Below are 19,535 nucleotides of genomic sequence, written 5' to 3'. Positions count from 1 at the left end.
ATTAAATGCCGAGGTAATAGGGTTGCCATGAATTTTACAACTATTATATATATTACATTTATCTTTGGTAAAAACTACAGTATAGCCTATATCACACAATTTACTCACAGATAACAAATTAGCGGTCAAGTTAGGGACATATAATACCTTATTAAGTTTATCGATGACACCACCCACTAGTAGTTCCCCGACACCTTCAGCTGATATAGAGTCATCATTGGCCAGAGTCACTTTACTTCCTTCGCCCGGCAACTCCTTGTAGTCCTTCAGGATTGTCTTGTCATTGCAAAGATGATTGGAGCAACCAGAGTCCAGGTAAAAGGTTGACTTCTTAGCAAAGAATGCTTTCGATGACTCGGTAGCTAGAAGTGACCGATTCTTCACCTTGTCTTTCCTATATTTGAAGCATTTGCTTTTTACGTGGCCTCCTTTTCCGCAGTAGTGACAAATAACTTGCTTTTGTTGTCTCGGTGTTGCACTGACGGAATGATTTCTTGCCTTGGAAAACATAGCGGCTTCATCCACATAGGAAGATCCTTCCTTTTTCCGCGATTCTTCTTGGAGAAGGCGAGATCTCACCATGTCAGCGGTGAGGTTGTTGTCGGCAATATTCGCAGTCTCGAGGTTGCTTACCAGGGCGTCGTATTCATCTGGCAGTCCGCTAAGAAGTAGTTCCACCACTTCTTTGTCTTCAATATTTTTATCAATGTCCGCTAGTTGATGCACGAGCGACATCACCGCTTCCAGGTAACGGGACATGCAATTAAATTGCTTATATTCTATACGATGCAACTGCCGCAAGAGCAGCACGCGCCTGTACAGACCTTTATTCTCAAATACCGATTTGAGGTTATCCCATGCTTCCTTTGAAGTAGTAGCCTGTCGAATGTGTTGTAGGCACGCGGTCGACACGCTGAGACCGATGCGAGCCAATGCTCGTTTGACGTGCGACGGGTCCACGTCTGTCCCTTCCACAGTCTCCCACAAGCCGTCGAGGGTCAGCAGCATCCTGATCTGGTACTTCCACGTCTGGTAGTTTTCAGAGCCTCGCAGCTTTTCAATTGATTGGCTGGAGTAGCTTGGAGAATGATTCAACTCGGCGGCCATGATAAATGCGCTTACCGGCGATCCGAAGTAGAACCCACGTGGAGACGGCGTGACAGTGAACAGCGAGTGTAAATCGTGACTGTGCCCAGAACCTATTGCGCGGATACCAGGTTCCGCAAGGGCAGTGGAAAATAAACAGTCACTGTTCGCATATCAATTTGTTTTATTGTCTTGAATACACAAATATACTTGTAAAATAGGGAGCCACGTCCGATCATCAGCGTAGTCGATACCAAAGAGAATAGATAAATTCATAGTGACATATACAGAAAGGAGGTTAGGTGTGATACACACATGCGTAGGTATTATAAGGGTGCTAATACAATATTTCTAACAGTCTAGCTGGTCTATCTTAGGGCCATGTGTACCTAGGCTTGCAACCGACCCTAATGTGTACATGGTTAATCAGATGCTGACAGCTGAAGACGACGTGTCTCCTATGCTGCGTTTCACACGCGGCACGATCCTCACGCCTTGGGGGGGCTGCGCGGCAGGCGGGGGACGGGCACACGTTCAGGTGCATCAATCGAAAATTTAACATTTACCGACTTCAACATTTTGAAGGAGGAGGAATAATAACTGCATCAACTAATTGTTGTGATAATTAGCTTAGAATAAATTTAAAAGTGGAAAAATTACTGCCTTGGGTGAGACTTGAACTCACGGCCTCTGGATTAAGTCTCACCCAAGGCAGTAATTTTTCCACTTTTAAATTTATTCTAAGCTTAATAGCATCGATCGCAGACGTTTCTGCTTGTTAAAAATTAATTGTTGTGATAATGTTTTTAAATTACGATTTGAAAGTGCTTGTTGCTAGGCGTACTTGAATAAAGAATATTTTGAATTTAAACCATGAATCTTTGAGGTTTTCAATATTTCAGATTTCTCGAACACGTTTGGGCTGATTTGGATAATGCTTTTTTTTGTTTTCACAGTTGTTAATTAAACCACTGTCGGATATGGGAGAAATTATTTTAGTCACCTAAATTATTATTCATGTTGTTTTGTGATTTTTGTTGTGTTAAATGAGTTATTTGTTTGAGTGTACACGCAGATGCGCGCGGGCACATTCTGCGCGGCGCGTGTGCTGCGCGCGCGCGGGCTGTGGCGCGCCGCGCTGCGGCTGCGGGGCAGCGGGCAGGGGAGACTCATGCTCAACGAATTACGAGTAAGGAAAGAGTACATACTGATGTCCAAGTTGCGGAAAGTTTCAGAAAAGTTGGAGAAGTTGTAGAAAAGTTCATGGGAAAATAAGGAAACTTTAATTTTAGAAACGGAAAATTTAGATCCTCATACAAAAATATTAAGTTTCAGAAATTTTTCAATGTGGATTTTTTTTAACTTTCCAACGGCACATCATAAGAACAGAGCTCATGAGAGTAAGAACCGGTGTAGACGGACTGCAACGGGTGACTGCAATTTGTATGAAACTGTGCAGTCAGCGTGCGGTTCCCATATAAATTACAGTCGAGTTGCAGTACGGTCTAGCTGTACCGTACCGGCCCTTAGTTAGGTCTGTTAAACAAATATAACGGTATGGGGCCTCAGTGCTTGCTGACGCGTCTTTGAAAGTTCGACACCACGCTGCACGCGCCGGGACACCTCGTCGTTCAATTTCTCGTTCTCGTAACGGGTGTGTAAGAACGATTGAGAAACAAATAAAGCAAATATCAAGTTGGTCCACGGTTAAACATAGTTCTTGTCTCCTTGGACCGAACGATTTCTCCGCGCTCCGTTATGGATAGGAGCAGGGAAGACATGATGTCTGGTCTGTGCTACTATTGATTGTGGACGCGCGTGCCAACGACTCTGACGCGAGCCGACAAAACAAGCCTAAGTCCCTTTTGTTAAAAAAAAACAGTGTCTTTCCTTGTTAGTATTTGCAAGTTTCTTTTTATTACCAGTTCACATACTCAAATTTTATTATTATTATATGGAATGTTATTTAATAATTAAATATACATTTTTTTTCTAAGGACCACATGAACAAAGTGAAGAGGCATTATTATTTCATAAGAAGACCTGCACCTACACAGTAAATATTATCTTAGTTATTTACCAAAAATCACCAAAAATTTCCTTAGTAATTTACGGATGTTTTTACCTATATATATTCAACTCTTAGATATCAAGATATATTTAAGCCAAAGCATATCGAGTCATGCTCAGTGTAGGGTTCTGTAGTTACCTACCTGTTCGTCACAATACGCTGCCTTGAACAGGGTTATTATTAGGTAGGTAAGTATCCTGTACCTACTACCTACATATGTAACAAGCAAAAGGGAGTATACCTTTGCTGCGCTTTGTACATCTTTACTAAGATGGGAAGACTTTCATGCGATAAGTAATTCAAAAGTCATGTTCGCTATTTATGGTTGTCATTGAAAATCTTTATTAAGTTTTACTCGTACTAGTCGTACTTACACGTTTTTTTTACGATTTTTTTGAACCCATATGGTTTAAAACAGGGTGAGGTGCAAGTTTTTTTTTTCGAAGCGATTATACCGGATAATAAATTCACTTTATGAAAAAAAATATTGTTGAAGACCTCTATTCGTTATGTAAGACCCGACACGAAACCCCACACTATAAATTTGATAAAGTGAATATTTTAGGTAATTATTGCTCCTAAAGGAAAAAACCGGCCAAGTGCGAGTCGGACTCGCGCACGAAGGGTTCCGTACCATTACGGAAAAAAACAGCAAAAAATCACGTTTGTTGTATGGGAGCCCCATTTAAATATTTATATTATTCTGTTTTTAGTATTTGTTGTTATAGCGGCAACAGAAATACATCATCTGTGAAAATTTCAACTGTCTAGCTATCACGGTTCATGAGATACAGCCTGGTGACAGACGGACAGACGGACAGCGGAGTCTTAGTAATAGGGTCCTGTTTTTACCCTTTGGGTACGGAACCCTAAAAAGTAATCAATAACTAAACAATACGACGGAAAGTACTAATTCAAGTTTTTATAAAAATATAAATGTTATAATTATATCTCCTTTAGTATAAAATTTCACAAGAAACCTTCAATCACCTTTTTTTCTCGAAACTTTGTTTTTGCAATTACTGCATTCTTCACTACGAGGGCAGTATTGTGACAGACGGGTATCTACGGAACCCTACACTGAGCATGGCCCGACGCATCTTGGCCGGTTTTTATCAATTACCACAGATATAAAAGCAGCATCCTGGAGTTCAAGAAGACCCTGATGGCGCTGAAAGAGGCGCGCAATGAGGACAGAGAACTGTTGCTAGCGCGGCCCGATTATCTGCTGGAGATCGCTGGCTGCTATCTTATGAGAAACGTAAGAACAAATTATTAATTTTTCGAGTCTAAGGTGTTTTTGGTTTATTCCGTAAACCGAGACATTCCGTAATTTCGAAAAATCTGCCAAATTCAATTTATCTACCATTCACTCCAGTCGCTAGTAGTATACTTATATGTATTTTCGCTGTAATCAAATTGTTGTCACAAAGTAATAGGTACTTTGTGGCAACAATTTGATTACAGGCAATGCTATTGCTATCGATATGATGTGAGGCTCGTAATAATATGCTGAATGCTACTAACACAACACACTAATATACTTACGAACAAAAATTCACAACTCTGCTCATGCTCTCTGCTGTTCTTAATTTTGCGGATCCTTGAACAACCAGTCAGAAGACCGTCTCTTTGCCCCGGGTCAGGTTCATACTGCAAACAAGATTTGCTTTCAGCGCGCGGATGCGACACGGACTGATGAAGTGATGACTCGGATCCGTTCTGCCTCCGACAGACCTTTCCTTGCATCTCGCAGCCCATGTTCACGCTGCTCACCGCCTGAAACTGACTGATCGTCTACATTTTGCAGCTTTTATTAAATAACTCGTTTACTTGCAGCGCGCAGACGCGACACTGACGGACGATTCGGATCCGATCTGTCTCCGACAGACCTTCCCCTGCATCCTGCAGCCCACGTCCTCGCTGCTCACCGCTTGGAACTGGTTTACGGCTTGTCTCATCTTGACCGTGTGCTTCGTGAGTAATCGGAAATAAAGGCTTAATTACACTGGTTATTCAACGGGTTGGCCGCCGAACGCAAAGTATGAGTTTGTCAGGCACCCGACATGGTTTACATGGGACGGCCGGTGTTGGTATTCAATTCTCCGTGCTGTTTGAACTTGTATGTGGGACATCATTTTTCTCTCTCATCATTGGCTCAGCAAAATGCGATTTTGCTCACTGTTTTTAAGCAGCAAAGTATCCTCGTTCGAGCTGCTGAGGTGAAAATACAATATTAGCCCCGATGCATATGTTCTCGTCTCGTCAGAGCATTTTTTAGGTTTTCCCGTTTGTACAAAAATAATGTTTTTTTTTTTTAATAAAAAAAATATAATTATATTTTATTTATATTGTATTTGCACAGATATACCCGTACCACATCATCTTCAAGAAGACCCTTTCCTTAGAGTTCTGTTTCTTCGACATCATGGTGACGGCGATCTACGTGCTGGACATTATCGCCTATCTCTCGACGGGGACCAACGTTGAGGAAGGTGATGCTTTCTTTTATTTCTCATAGTTCTTCATCGTCACCTTCAAGAAAAGATCATACTCCCATCTTAAAGGATCTTAAAATTGGAATTGTCTCAACTGACTCCACAAGACAGGCCTAGCCTAGTGTGGAGATCATAGGTTAATAAAACAATGTATAATTTTTTGGTAAATAAACTATTTTTATTTTTATTATTTTATTTTTATAAAGGTCAGCGACGCACTTGCAACCCCTCTGGTGTTTCAGGGAACCATGGGCGACGGTAATGGCTTACCATCAGACGGTTCGTCTGCTCGTGTGCTTGTATATCATATCAAACATATCAACATAGATCAATAAACTATTAAAAAGGACAACAACTTTTTAAGTACCATCACCTGAGCACAAGCATTCTCTTAAATATCGGCCACAAGTGTAACAACTCATCACTACTCAAAAGACGACGCACAGTTTACACAGCAAAACCCTTACTATTCCCTACTTAATATAAGACACATCACTCCGTATACATACCATGCGCCAAGTTCCAGTGTGGTTCGTCCTTTCCTGTACAAGACGGTACTCGTATACGTATTATTAGGTTATGTTGCGAACGCAACCTTTTATGTGTATAATGCAGTAGCAAAACGCAGCCGTCGGGCTCGCTTACTATGCGGAGGCTTATTTAAATGCACCAATAGGAGCGCTCCACATAACCTGTATCGCGGCTAATTAGAGGCACCTAAATTTAGACTACCATTTTTAACATTCAAAATTAGCTTAACCACTTTCGCATCAGCCTCCATACTGTTACGACCACTTCTACACCTTTAACCGTTTACGTCAACGGTACCTTGTAAAGTAACCAGCACCTATTGATTATAAGTTTACTTCAAATCGCAGTCTTTTTATTTGTCATCGAGACCTGCACGGCGGCTACATATGTGTTACGTAATCAATTACTCGTTTGTAGCTTAGGGAATGATTAACCCGTAAGCTTGTATTCCCGACGCTAGCCCAAGCGTTCAGCGACGTGCACACAACGACACATATATACTTTTGCATCTATTTACAAATTATATCGGTCGCCTCACGATGCTTTCTTTTCATTGCACTTGTTTTACAATTGCCCCTGAATTCACAATGAAGGTCGGATTACGAGTAAGTTTATTAAATTCGAACGACGTTCCAGAAAGATAAGGTTGTCAAGAATTTTGTCACGACTTCCGATGTTTGATTCTGGTAAACTTTTGCGGACCCTTTAACGTTCATGGAGATGAGATCATTCACGGTTCCGACGGTTTTTTTTAGGGTGCCAACTTCGGCACTCATCTTCTCTTTCTATCACATGAATCACATCGGCCCTAACCAATGTTTCTACCTCTTTCTAACCGCAGGCGTTCCTATAACATTCATGGAGACGGCCTCGAAGCAAGTGCGTTCCCCGTGGTTCCTAGTAGACGTGCTGGCTACGGTGCCCATCTTCTCTTTCGTAGGGGAAGGAGAGTTACGTGGCATTAACAGGATCCTCAGGTTTCCAAAGGTGCTTACTTTATGCATTAAAGTCTGTCGAATCGTACAAACTGTTGATAATCGTTTGTCCCTGTCATTTTGACATTTCTGTTTATTAGAAAGAGACAATTTATCTGAGTTTTGTAAGAGGTTGCTATTTTTAGGGTTCCGTACCTCAAAAGTAAAAAACGGAACCCTTATAGGATCACTCGTGCGTCTGTCTGTCTGTCCGTCTGTCACAGCCTATTTTCTCCGAAACTAGTGGACCAATTGAGTTGGGATTTGGTATACATACAGTATGTATGTAAGTTTGTGACCCAAAGACGGATATGTAACGTAAACAAATTAATTTTAAACACGGGGGCCACTTTTGGAAGGTAAATGAGAAAATTAAAAAATAAAGTTTTTCAAACTATATCGTGTTATATATCAAATGAAAGAGCTCATTGTGAGAATCTCAAATATATTTTTTTTATAATTTTAGGATAAACAGTTTAGAAGCTGTTCAAGAAAATTGGCAAAAAATGACTATTTCCCCCCCCCCTTTATCTCCGAAACTACTGGGTCTAAAATTTTGAAAAAAATACACAAAATAGATCTTTATTCTTTACACACACACACACACAGAAAAACTATTAGAAATGTGCAGTCAAGAGAACCTAAATGTATGGACCCATTGGACCCAGAATATTTTCTGGCTCAAATAACATATAGGTACATACATTTTTATAAATGTATTCCTTCATAAAAAATCATCTTCCTAACGTTGCTCGGTTTTTGCCACGACCTATAGGAGTCTAGGGTCCGCTTGGCGTCAAATCCCTTCGCGTAGGCTCTAGTTTATACGAAAGCGGCCTTATAGGGATCTCTCTGGTTTTCTCGCGATGTTTTTCTACACCGAAAAGCTGATTGATCTATGCTTGTCCAGGTAATCCGCATGATCCGGACCTTGGAGGAGGAGTGCGTGGACCACACCAACCTCATCCGCTTCTTCGTGTGCGCGCTGCTGCTATTCTTCGCATGCTACTGCCTTGCTTCAGTGCAGCAATGCGTCCTCTGCTACGGGTATTATATGTCCCACTGCTGGGAACAAGCCTCTTCAAGCTGGTTGGTCTGTGCTTTGTCCAGGTCATCCGCATGCTCCAGACCCTAGTGCAGGAGTGCGTGTACCACACCAACGTCATCCTCTTCTTCGTGTGCTTGCTGCTGCTGTTCGCGTGGTACTTCGTTGTTGTTGTTGTGATGCAGCAATGCTTCCTCTGCTACTGGTAATATTTACGCCCAACTACTGGTCGCAAGCCTCTTACAAAAAGGGTTGGGGCTATGAATAATGTTTAGCAGTTGATAAACTGTTTATTTCTATAAAAAAAAACACATTATATAATATTAAACTCAAGAATCGAATTAATAACCTAAGAGATAAAATGATTAGCGAAACATAATAAACTAAAATCTACTTAACTATTACAAAAAATCTTAACCTAAATTAAACTAAATCATAAACTAATCATATTCACAAAATACGCGCCCCTCCAGATGCAAAGGAGCTCACGCTCGTCTCGCGTTGATAAACTGTTATTCTCATCTTGGCTTTCCCTATTTCATACAAGAAATGCCGACTAAGTAACAGTGCTAGCAGCGCTAGTGTTCAAACTGAGCGGGGCGACCAGCGGAGCGTGAGAAGCGGCGTTAAGAATAAAAAACAAATGAAAACGTAGGTATCCGAGCCTCAAAACCATTGGCACTCTCACCACAAGCCAGACCCTTAAATATCACTTTTGAAGCAGAGCAACCAGCTTGAGTAAGAGCAAACATATAAAAAAGTCGTTAAAATGCACTTATTAAAAACTAACGACACAAGCTATGTATACTAAGAATCATACTTATGATAAGATATAGGATATAATATTGTTTTTCTTTATACTATTCTCGAACTCCATCGGCACACAAACCTCCATAAAGTTTTGCCGACGATGGGTCTTGTAATAATCTAATAAACTGTAATTTGTTTCCTTAGTCAATAAAAAATAAGAAAGAGCCACGACCTAGAAATTACGGTACCTACCTACTTCTGTGACGATCGAATAATTGAATGAATTTGAATTGAGTAACAAAATTCTGACTCTCAATGTTCGCGGAAGCAGGCGTGTCTCACTCCGCGGCCGCCTCAATTTTGAGGTTTTGCCATAGTAATTGCCGCACACCGCTACGGAACGGACGCCTGCACGCGCTTGCGCCGCCGCGCGTAGTAGTCGCGTTTTGTTAGAGAGTGAATCTTCTGTACCTAGTACTATTATTATATATTCTGTGGCGGAAGTCCTCAGAACTTTAACATGGTGTTTTCTTACAGATACGGCTTCTGTCAAGTAGACAGCTTCACTCACGAGCCGTACTGGACTCAAGCTCCTCTGGACGATGATAACAAGAACATCTTAAACCGCCTGTTCTTTAGCCTCTATTGGGCCATGTCGATACTTACCTTTACATGTGAGTCAAATGAATTGAAATAAGCTGTCCTAACTAAAACACTATGCTGCTGGATAAAAACTTATATCCAAATCAGTTTGCGTTACCAAGTTCAGCTTTGAAATATGGCAATGAAAAATAGAAGCCCACCTTTGTTACATGTTTAGTTAGACCAGGATGTCGTGTTTAGTACAAGCAGCAACACTCTTAACTGTCCATCGGTGGACATTATGCCTTTGTAATAAGGTTCACGAACTGTCCAATTTTTGGTTAATTTTATTGCTTGTAAAAATTGACATTGAAAAGTGCCCCTGTGGCCTATTTGCTGAATAAGGGCGAGTTGCACCAAACCGTCAGTCACCGTTTTAGCGTTCGCTAAATTTTATTGTATGGGAAGTTTCATAGTTTTCTGCTGCTTGACGTTGATCAGTCTGTTAATTGTGGTTGGTGCAACTGACCCTAAATGTTTGATGCTTGATGTCACTGTTAACCTGTTAACTGACGCGTGGGCGATGGTACGGATCTAACCAGGACTAATGAGAACCTTTTAATGAGCACTGATTGTAATAGAAATATTAGAAATAAGACCATACTTAGCTTACAATCTATTAGAGTGTAGACTAGGCTAATTCTGAGAGTAGATTTTGTAATTTCTTTTTTTTTTTTTAATAAACAGTTTAAATTTAATTTAAAAATTTAGCACGCTTCAATAAAAACACAAAACCTACTCCCTGAACTTATTTATTAAGAACTAGCTTTTGCCCGCGACTTCGTCTGCGTGGACTTAGTAACCCCAGCTAGAGTAAGAATAGCGCCTGGAGAAAGTCTTTTAGCAATTATTCAATTTGAGCATATTATGCACACAAATTAGCAGGCACTTCGTTAATTATCTCAATTCCACCCCGCTTTTTACTTTCTTAAGGGATGATTTTCGGGAGAAAAACTATCCTATGTCCTTCTCAGGGACTCAACCTATCTCTATGCCAAATTTCATCTAAATCGATTCAGCGGTTTAAGCGTGAAGAGGGAACACACAGACAGACAGACAGACAAACAGACAGACAGACTTTCGCATTTATAATATTAGTATGGATAGTATGGATGTTACTATTAGTAGTTTATAGGTTTATTGCGTGTGTGTGTGTGTGTCCAGGTCATATAGAGATGTTGCAAGAAAACGCTGCGTTGAACATGTACGCTACGATTCTACTGGAGATATGCATCGTGCTGAGTATCAGTATCGAGGCCGTGTACTCCGCCACCATCATGGTGACCACGGCTTTCAGGTTCTTCTCTTTCTATTTGGTTGTGTAGTAACTGAAGAATTGTTTGACATGATGCCAACGGCCGCTTTCTATCACCGCACCGCTCGCCATCGGCAGGGCGTTCATCCTCACACTCTAGCACCTAAATGGTCGCGTACTGTGCGGTTTAAGAGGAATTTCCTCCCGCGTACGCTTCGGCTGTGGAATTAGCTCCCTGCCGAGGTTTTCCCGAGGGGCTACAGTATGGGGTTCTTCAAAAAAGGAGTGTACAGGTTTTTAAAGGGTCGGCAACGCGCGTATAATATCTCCGGTGTTGCAGGTGTCCATAGGCTACGGTAAGTGCTTACCATCATACGGGCCGTATGCTTGATTGCCACCGACGTGGTATAAAAAAAATAACGGGGTATTTGACTACTTGTCAAATCAGTATCTTTTCTGTCAAAACGATTTGCCGCTATGGAATTTATGTTACACAATGACGTCACAGTCAAGTTACTCTTTATAGTGCTTTATAGTTATATTCGATGTATAAAATAGAAATGTGACTAAAAATAACTTCAGTCTATACGTTTCTCAATTGATGTTCTGGTGCTTTATTTCATTAAGATACAGTCAACATCCCTATTATAGTTATATCACGTTTTCTGTATAAAATACTTTAAACAACATGACATCTTTGCTTTTTAAATTCGTCGAGGTTTACTTAAAGTTAGTATTATAAATGCAAAAGTAACTGCATTTTTTTATGTATCGTGTTTCAGAGAGAGCTTCGACTCGTGCATCGCAGACGCGCGCAACTTCCTCATCGGCCACCAGGTGCCGCTGCAGCTGCGGCAGCGCTTCCTCGAGCATTTGCAGCTCTGCTGGGACACCAGGAAGGCACGTTGCAGACACTTTTAACACATACTACACTTGTATTAAACACAGCTTACTCTCCAGGTGTTGCAGGTGTAGAAGTTTTATCGAACGCCTGCAGCTAGGCTGGAACACCATATAGATATCTTACATTACTTCTCCAGGTCTTGCAACTCAACTCAAACATTTATGGAGCAAATGGGCCACAACGCACTTTTACATGTCAAGACGCAATTTATATACGCAACCCACAAAATTGACGCTGACATCTTATTGCACAGTGAATAAAGGCTTATACATTCTTAACATTCTTGCTAAACAGCGTCCATTATATTTCTTGGTGTTGGTTATTTCTCGCACAGGCGTACTCGATGACGTCGAAACAGAGCTCTGTGTTCTATGACCTGCCTCCACACGTGTACCAAGACATCCTGGCCCGCCAGCGGAGCAAGTTCATCCTCTGCATACCGTTCATGAAGGTCTGTTCAATCACCGTCGTCTCCAGCTAGGCTAGCCTCAATGGAGTGAGACCTTAACACTCTTTTGAATATATTTACAGATATACCGATTTCCTTGCGATGTTTTCTGAAAAGCAATTATTAAATTTCAAACGCATAAGTCACAAAAAATTATCTGTATAAAAGATTAACGCATTCACTGCCAGCTAGGGGGCGTGGCCTAGGAACAAACTTGTATGACGGTAAACGCACATGTGCGTTGGGGCATGTGTTAAAAATATTCGAAGAATTAATTTGTTTAGAACACAGTTATATATATCAAAATGCTGCAATATGAACGAAATCTGTGCATTCAGTATGCATGCAGGTGTGCAAATGGTATTGTAAAAACTAGCAATACCTATTTACGAAACAGAAAATAATTTAAGTAATTTAATATTAAAGCCGGATATAGAGACTAGAAATCGAGATTAAGAAGCTATACCCAACAGCGCCTGGCTCGATGGTTAGCTTCTAGAAAGCTGGATTTATTATTTAGCCAGAGATTTTGTCGACTCCCCAGCTACTAAATAACGAAGACTTAAAGAATGTGTCTTCCAACGCGCGCATATTCTACTGCGCGCCGAACGAGATCCTGCTGAATACTGGAGACATCAGCACAGAGATGTTTATCATCAAGAAGGGCTTCTGCGAGGTACGTTACTCATTCTTCGGTATATCACTAATTGTTCTACCTGTATATCAAGCTATTAAATTTTGTTTGCTTGTCGTTCAGGTTTTAAATCCCGATACAAAAGAAGTGGTTGGCACGTTGATCGCAAAAAGTCATTTCGGAGTACTCGAATGTTTATTTCGTAAGTGTTTTTTATTTATTTATTTATTTATTTTAAACTTTATTGCACAAGAACAAGTACAAAAGGCGGACTTAATGCCTTGAGGCATTCTCTACCAGTCAACCACTGGGCCAAACAGAAATTGTTAAGGTGGGTGCAGTGCGATGCGAAAAAAAAAAATCTAAATATAAATTCTAATACTAACGCCAATATACAAACTAGTAATATTTATATACTATAATACCTTTATAAACTACATAAATAAACAATATAAATACATATACAAATTTATCATATAATATACATAAATATATATTTGCATGTGCGGGGAAGGGGGGGAGGGGGTCCCACTAGACAGTATCTAGCAGGTGCTTGTAGAGCATTCGTTTGAAAGTCAGCTTGTTTGGGGCTTGTCTAATCGTTAGAGGGAGCGAATTCCAAAGACGGATTGCTTGAACAGCGAAAGAAGACGTGAGAAAACCGGTATGGTGAGGGAGAACAGAGAGTTTAAGAGAACGTTTTTTCGATTTACCTCCTTTGTATATACTGTTTTAAAATATTTACTAGGCCAGTATATATATTTCAGGTTTCCCAGCTTTCTATACTGTACGGACGACGACCCACGTCCTAGTGTTCGCCATCTGTAGGAAGTATCTGTTGGAGGCGCTAGAGGTGCCTCAGATAAAGGACGCCATCAACTTTGCTAAAGAACAAGAAGTGAGCAAGCTTCTTATTTTTGATATCTTGCGCTTCTATTTAAAGGACAATTAACACCGAAGGCGAAGTCATGAATTGCATAAAATAGCTTACAGATGACACAGATGCATAACGCTTAATTGTTTTCCTTCGTATTTTCACGAAAACGTACGAACGTGTATTTCAGTCAGTCTCGGTACAAAAAATACTGAGATTAACTGAAGTAATAACATGACAAATACGAACGACGTATACGAAAATAATTATGCACTACATTTGTATACCCTGTAGTGAAGGAATTTATTGTAGTTTCTAAAGTATAATAAAGAACAAAAAGGCGCTGTCTCAATCTCAAATCGTCCAACTTTCTTAAAGGAATTAGTATTTTGTTTTATGAATAATATACTATGAAAGAATTAACCGACTCTCTGTCCTATAAATTCATTGCTCGCAGACGTATCTGCTAAATAAAAATATGTGACGTTTTCAACCAAAAGGTACCACATTGTCGCTTGTTGATAAGGTTGATTTCTAATTGAAGCTATATGGAAATAGCGCCTTACTGACAAGCGACAATAATGAAAATGGCACAAATATTTAGTATGGATTAGAACGTTGTTACTGGTGAATTCTCAATGTAACTTGGGACTCCGGATAGAACATTCTTATCGTAAATAAATGTTGCTGTGCGTCTCCCTAAGGAATGTACCTAATCAAAAAGGAAGGAATGGAAAGATTCGCATGCTTCTATTAAGTTGCAGTAGTTCAGTTGGTTAAGATTTGAGTCCGAAAGGTCGCTAGTTCAAGTCTTACCCGCAGCAGTGAATTTTTCAATTCTTTTTTTTAATATAAAAAAATGTAATGTTTGTATTTAGGAATACAACCGGCTGCAGATCCCTCGCGAGCCGTTCGTCGCTTACCAGCCGCCACCCCCCGTGCCCAACAGGGAGCGCTTCAAATTGCGCAGGAAACACGAGAAGGACTCTGCCTTCCTCCAGCCATTCAAAAAGTTTGGCTTCTTTTCTATTTTAAGGTGAGTTTTAGTAGACTTTTTGCGGCTTCGCTTATTCAGACGTATTTGTCTAATAAACTGTCGTGATCACGGTTTAATACTCACGTATATTTAGTCACTCGCACGACATGTTTCGGAGAGCCTAGGTCTTTTATATTCAACAACTAACAGTGCATGAGTAGCGCTTACGATAGCCGCCGCGCAACTCGCTGTGCGCGCGATGAAATAACCGATTGGGGGTGGTCTGGTCGTTGTAGGCGGGCACGGTGGTGGGTTTGGGTACAATGGGTAGCCCAATAATTGCAACGATAAATAGCACGAACTCACTATGTACTACGCTGTCACAACACTTACTGGAATTCTGCCCACTCAAGCTCAAGTTTTTTTTGTAGAGCGAGTGACTAAAAATATTTACTGTAAATCGTATAATTAGCTTAGTGTTCGATTCAGATTATTTTCGAGAAAGTCAAACTTTTAGTAATTTCTACGTATATAATTTCAGCTAGCAATGTTTAATTTTATATAATGTTTCAGAAACGTGTTCCCTCGTTTCACGTTCCGCCCGGACAGCACCCTGCTCACTCGCTACGAGGTAAAACCTTTTAAGACCCTGAGTCATTTTTGCAGTTATTTTTAGGTTTAAAGAACTTTATTTCTCAAAGAAATTTACATTTCGCCTAATGAGAAAAAATTACATAAAATACAAGTTCTTGAATTTTAATTCGATTATAGTTTTTTTTTTGTCCTTTCAAACGGAACTTAGGGCTTAGAAGATAACAATGCCTTACCAAGACTTGTTTGCATTTGGCTACTTTTTCTTTCGTAATTGTCATATAAATTGTTGTTTCCCTTAACCAACAGGTTTGTCGCTCGTTCTGCGCAGTCGCAGGCACGTTCATCTTCCCGTGCTACACGTACATGGTGCTGCAGTTCCCCGCGTTGTACTACGTGTCGCTTATACTCGACCTATCGGCCTATGGCGACGTGTAAGTAGCAGTAGACTAATGGACTGTAAGAGCTTTCATTTTACCGTGTCTCTTATTTGTAATGTCTTCTCATGTCTTTCGTCTCAAATGTAAACTTTATTATCTTTGTGTGGATGCGGAGTTTAAATGTGCCATTTTCTATCAAAAGGGTACTTATTGTCAGTTGTCAATAAGGCGCTATTTCCGTATAACTTCAATTGAAAGTCAACCTTATTGACAAGCGACAATGTGGTACCTTTTGGTTGAAAATGTCACAAATGGTCGACGAACCCATCCACTGTATCGGAGTTCGCCTTTAAACTGCAGAACACATAATCTACATATCTCTTCCGCAATAAAATTAAAGACGATCCGGAACGTAATGCCAACTCTTCAAAGTGTTCCATCCATATGTTGGCAATTACGGGGGCAATTGGAGTGCCCATTGCCACTCCATCCACCTGCAGATAAACCTGTCCTTTGTCATTGGTAGAGGAAATAGTTCCCCTCCTGACAGTGCTCCAACAGAGTGACATACCGTTCTGGAAGTTCGTTCTCTATTAGTTTCATTTTGACACTCTCAATGCAACATTAGTAAACAACGACTCCACATCGAAGCTTCCCATGATGTCTGGTTAAAATTTTATGGTCATAAGGGGTCATCCGGTCATCCACATATTACGTCACAGCAACAGATTATTGCAAACCCTAACAATATCAATAAAATGACGTGATTCCTTCGACGAAGTCTTCCCCACCAGCGTTTGTAATACACCCGCAACATGTTTCGCCAAGTGGCATTATGAGGGCGAACCAATCTGACTAACAAGAGTAGCAAGAGTAGCAAGTTGTTGTTAGCAGTAGTTGTTAGACATGTACATCTTCGGTAGTCCACTTTTTCCTGTCACCCGTTGCTATGGTTACGGTCTCCTGATTAAACAAACATGCACGTAGGAGGGTTAAGGTCTGTCTTTCCGCAACTGGCGTTTTATTATAACGTGGTACAAGAGTTCTTCTAACAAGCTGTGCTACTTAGAGTACTTAGTACTCTTATTGTCTGACGGGACGGAATAACAACAAGAAACAAGTAATTGATTTACCCACATCCATTTCATAGTTTGACGCACACTCACATCCATTTTATGGTTTGACCCACACACATCAATTTCATGGTTTGACCCACACTCACATACATTTTTACAGAATATTCCGCCTGTTCGTCGGCTTCTTTGACGAGAAAGGCATCCTGGTGTACCATCCGGCGAACACAGCCGCTCGTTATCTTCGGGGCGCCTTCATGTTGGATCTGCTCGGCTGCCTACCTCTCGAAGATCTGGAAGTGTCCATGAAGTATTCTTACGGTGAGTACGTGAAGTGCGTATCATAGATGCTGATAGTATCAGCGATACAGTTAATTATGTTGCCAATGGTCAGGTAAACGTGTTAGGTTGGTTGTACAAAAAAAGTGTATCAGATTTATAGTAAATATAAAACAAATGCAGAGCTGCCGAACCTATTTTAAGGAACTAGGAATCTTGACACTAGCCTGCTTATATATCTTGGAAGTATGTAAGTTTGCAAAAGCCCATAGCCATTTTTTCTTACAAGCCAAAGAACGACACACAAAGCCGCTAAACCTCCGACAAAATAACAACCTCGCGAGTCGCGATACCCACATCCAACCTAACATTAATCACTCAGGACCTCACATGATGTGCATTAAAATATATAACTAAATTCCACAAGCAATAAAATCAATAGAAAATCCCAAATCATTCTTATTAGATAAAAGTTATTACTCTCTGCAGGAGTTTTTCGATGATACTATGCGAAAAAAGTAGAATGTTAGTTTTTTTTTGCAATGTAATTAATAAGATTAATTGTATAAGTAAGTATAAAATAAATTGCTGTGCCCTTACAGGGTCTATATTCTTGTAATTTGTAATACTATGAGCAATAAATATGTTTGAGTTTGAGTTTGGGTGTTGTGTTGAAACGTGTTGCAGTACACGGATACACGGATTATAAGGACCGTAAAACTACTCAATTCTATTCAAAAGCTCCCAAATATGGTTCAAACTAATGCAAATATCTTCGTTCAGGTCATCATCATTCGCTTGTCTTTATCCCATTCACTTGGGGTTGGTGCAGCATGTCTTTTTCTTCCATACCTCTCTGTCACCCGACTCACCCGTCATCTCATCATTCACTTGCGTTCGTTTCATATCATCTCTCACACAGAATATCTTCGTTCAGGTGTAAATATTATTTGAATGACGCAAGTTTTGAGGCAACATATTTTCATAAAAGGAAGAGAAATGTCCAAAATCCACCAACAAATATATATATATAAAGCCTGACCATATATGATCACGCGCCATGTAGCGGAATTTCACTGGAACTTTTTTTTATACTATAGTGAACTGTTCACCTTATACTTACAATGAGAATAACAGCGCCAGATACACGGAAGGATACACGGAAAGAACATGTCTATAGTCACTTTTTTCTGAAAATGAGATTTTCATTTCAAAATGTAGAGCTCTTAATGAACTATTGTTATATCTTTTGCATCCACTGTATAACATATGTAACACAACTTTTTTTTTAGTTCAAAAAGACTTGGTCACGGAATTACCATACATTTTGACATGGTTCCAAATTTAAAAACCGCGATTACTCAAAATGTTACTTAAGTGACTAGACATGTTCTTTCCGTGTACCCTTCATATATGTTACTGGTCGGGCTTTACTTAATTACGGGTTGAACTTGCGTAAGTACTATAGTTATTGGAGTTGGCTGGTTTTACTTAACATATTTGTCAGAAAGGTTCGATTAATTTTATTGACCCCGTCAAACATGAGCTATTGTTACAGGCGACCTGTACCGAGTGACTGCTATGAAGCAGGCCCTGATGCTGAACAGGCTGCTCCAGCTGTACCGCCTGCCCGGGACCTTGGACATGTTGACCAGCTTCGTGGAGCGTCGTGACATTATCCTAGTGTACGTACCAACAACAGGGACCTTTAAACCTTACATGCATCAAGTATCAATAATAACTCAGCCCACTAGACCATAGTTGTCTGTAGTGGTACCTTCTGCAAATATAATAGTTTGTCCGGCGTTTTAATACTAAAGAGCCATAAAGACATTAAAGACATAAAGATACGCTAATTAGTTATCTACTGTAAAAAGAGCGTAAATGATTTCTTAAATAAGTACATGTGCTTAAATGATATCACTAATATTTCAAATGCAATAAAAATAATGGAGGGAAGGGCTGCAACAATTGGGAATCTCCAACTTGTATTCCGCGGGAACTGGTTTATGATATATGATATCCGCGAATCAAACTGAGGACCCAGATCATATCACTATCTCTCTGACTCTTGTCATTACCACATAAATAAGCTAATGAGAAGTGTTGTGCTGGGCACAGGCCTCCACTCATGCGCGAGAGGAGTATCAATATTAATATTAAAACAACCGAAGTGACAAGAAAATCCAATCTAAATTAAGAATTTATATCGTCTTACCTAACAGTAACAGAAAAAGTAAGGGCAAATCGCCTAGCGTGGTACGGGGTACGGGCATGTGATGCGGAGGGATGAAAGTCATGTGACGAGAAAGGTATGAATATGAATGCGGAGGGAGGTAGGTACGAGGAGAGGAAAACCGAGGAAAAGGTGGATGGACTATGTGAGAGATGATATGAAACGAACGCAAGTGAATGATGAGATGACGGGTGACAGAGAGGTATGGAAGAAAAAGACATGCTGCGCCGACCCCAAGTGAATATTTCTTTTTTTTTCTTTCATTTCTTTATTGCAACTATGGTATTC

The 19,535-nt window shown here is 40.2% G+C and overlaps 1 protein-coding gene across 1 annotated transcript in view; it reads left to right on the top strand.

Annotated features, from left to right (window-relative positions):
- LOC134751699 (uncharacterized) overlaps positions 1 to 19,535 on the top strand; it is a 60,501-nt gene that overhangs the window by 13,298 nt on the left and 27,668 nt on the right. The window contains exons 9-27 of the mRNA XM_063687144.1: positions 2,162 to 2,275; positions 3,084 to 3,142; positions 4,286 to 4,418; positions 4,997 to 5,134; positions 5,523 to 5,652; positions 7,028 to 7,173; positions 8,071 to 8,207; positions 9,493 to 9,629; positions 10,762 to 10,894; positions 11,635 to 11,752; positions 12,091 to 12,207; positions 12,749 to 12,880; positions 12,962 to 13,040; positions 13,606 to 13,736; positions 14,591 to 14,748; positions 15,262 to 15,319; positions 15,589 to 15,713; positions 16,896 to 17,053; positions 18,570 to 18,696. Coding sequence (XP_063543214.1) covers positions 2,162 to 2,275; positions 3,084 to 3,142; positions 4,286 to 4,418; positions 4,997 to 5,134; positions 5,523 to 5,652; positions 7,028 to 7,173; positions 8,071 to 8,207; positions 9,493 to 9,629; positions 10,762 to 10,894; positions 11,635 to 11,752; positions 12,091 to 12,207; positions 12,749 to 12,880; positions 12,962 to 13,040; positions 13,606 to 13,736; positions 14,591 to 14,748; positions 15,262 to 15,319; positions 15,589 to 15,713; positions 16,896 to 17,053; positions 18,570 to 18,696 — 2,330 coding nt within the window. The remainder of the gene's footprint in view (positions 1 to 2,161; positions 2,276 to 3,083; positions 3,143 to 4,285; positions 4,419 to 4,996; positions 5,135 to 5,522; positions 5,653 to 7,027; positions 7,174 to 8,070; positions 8,208 to 9,492; positions 9,630 to 10,761; positions 10,895 to 11,634; positions 11,753 to 12,090; positions 12,208 to 12,748; positions 12,881 to 12,961; positions 13,041 to 13,605; positions 13,737 to 14,590; positions 14,749 to 15,261; positions 15,320 to 15,588; positions 15,714 to 16,895; positions 17,054 to 18,569; positions 18,697 to 19,535) is intronic.

Source organism: Cydia strobilella, chromosome 23, assembly GCF_947568885.1.
Source record: "Cydia strobilella chromosome 23, ilCydStro3.1, whole genome shotgun sequence".
In the NCBI taxonomy this organism is placed as follows: Eukaryota; Metazoa; Arthropoda; class Insecta; order Lepidoptera; family Tortricidae; genus Cydia; species Cydia strobilella.
This window is presented reverse-complemented; position numbering and strand designations above follow the sequence as displayed.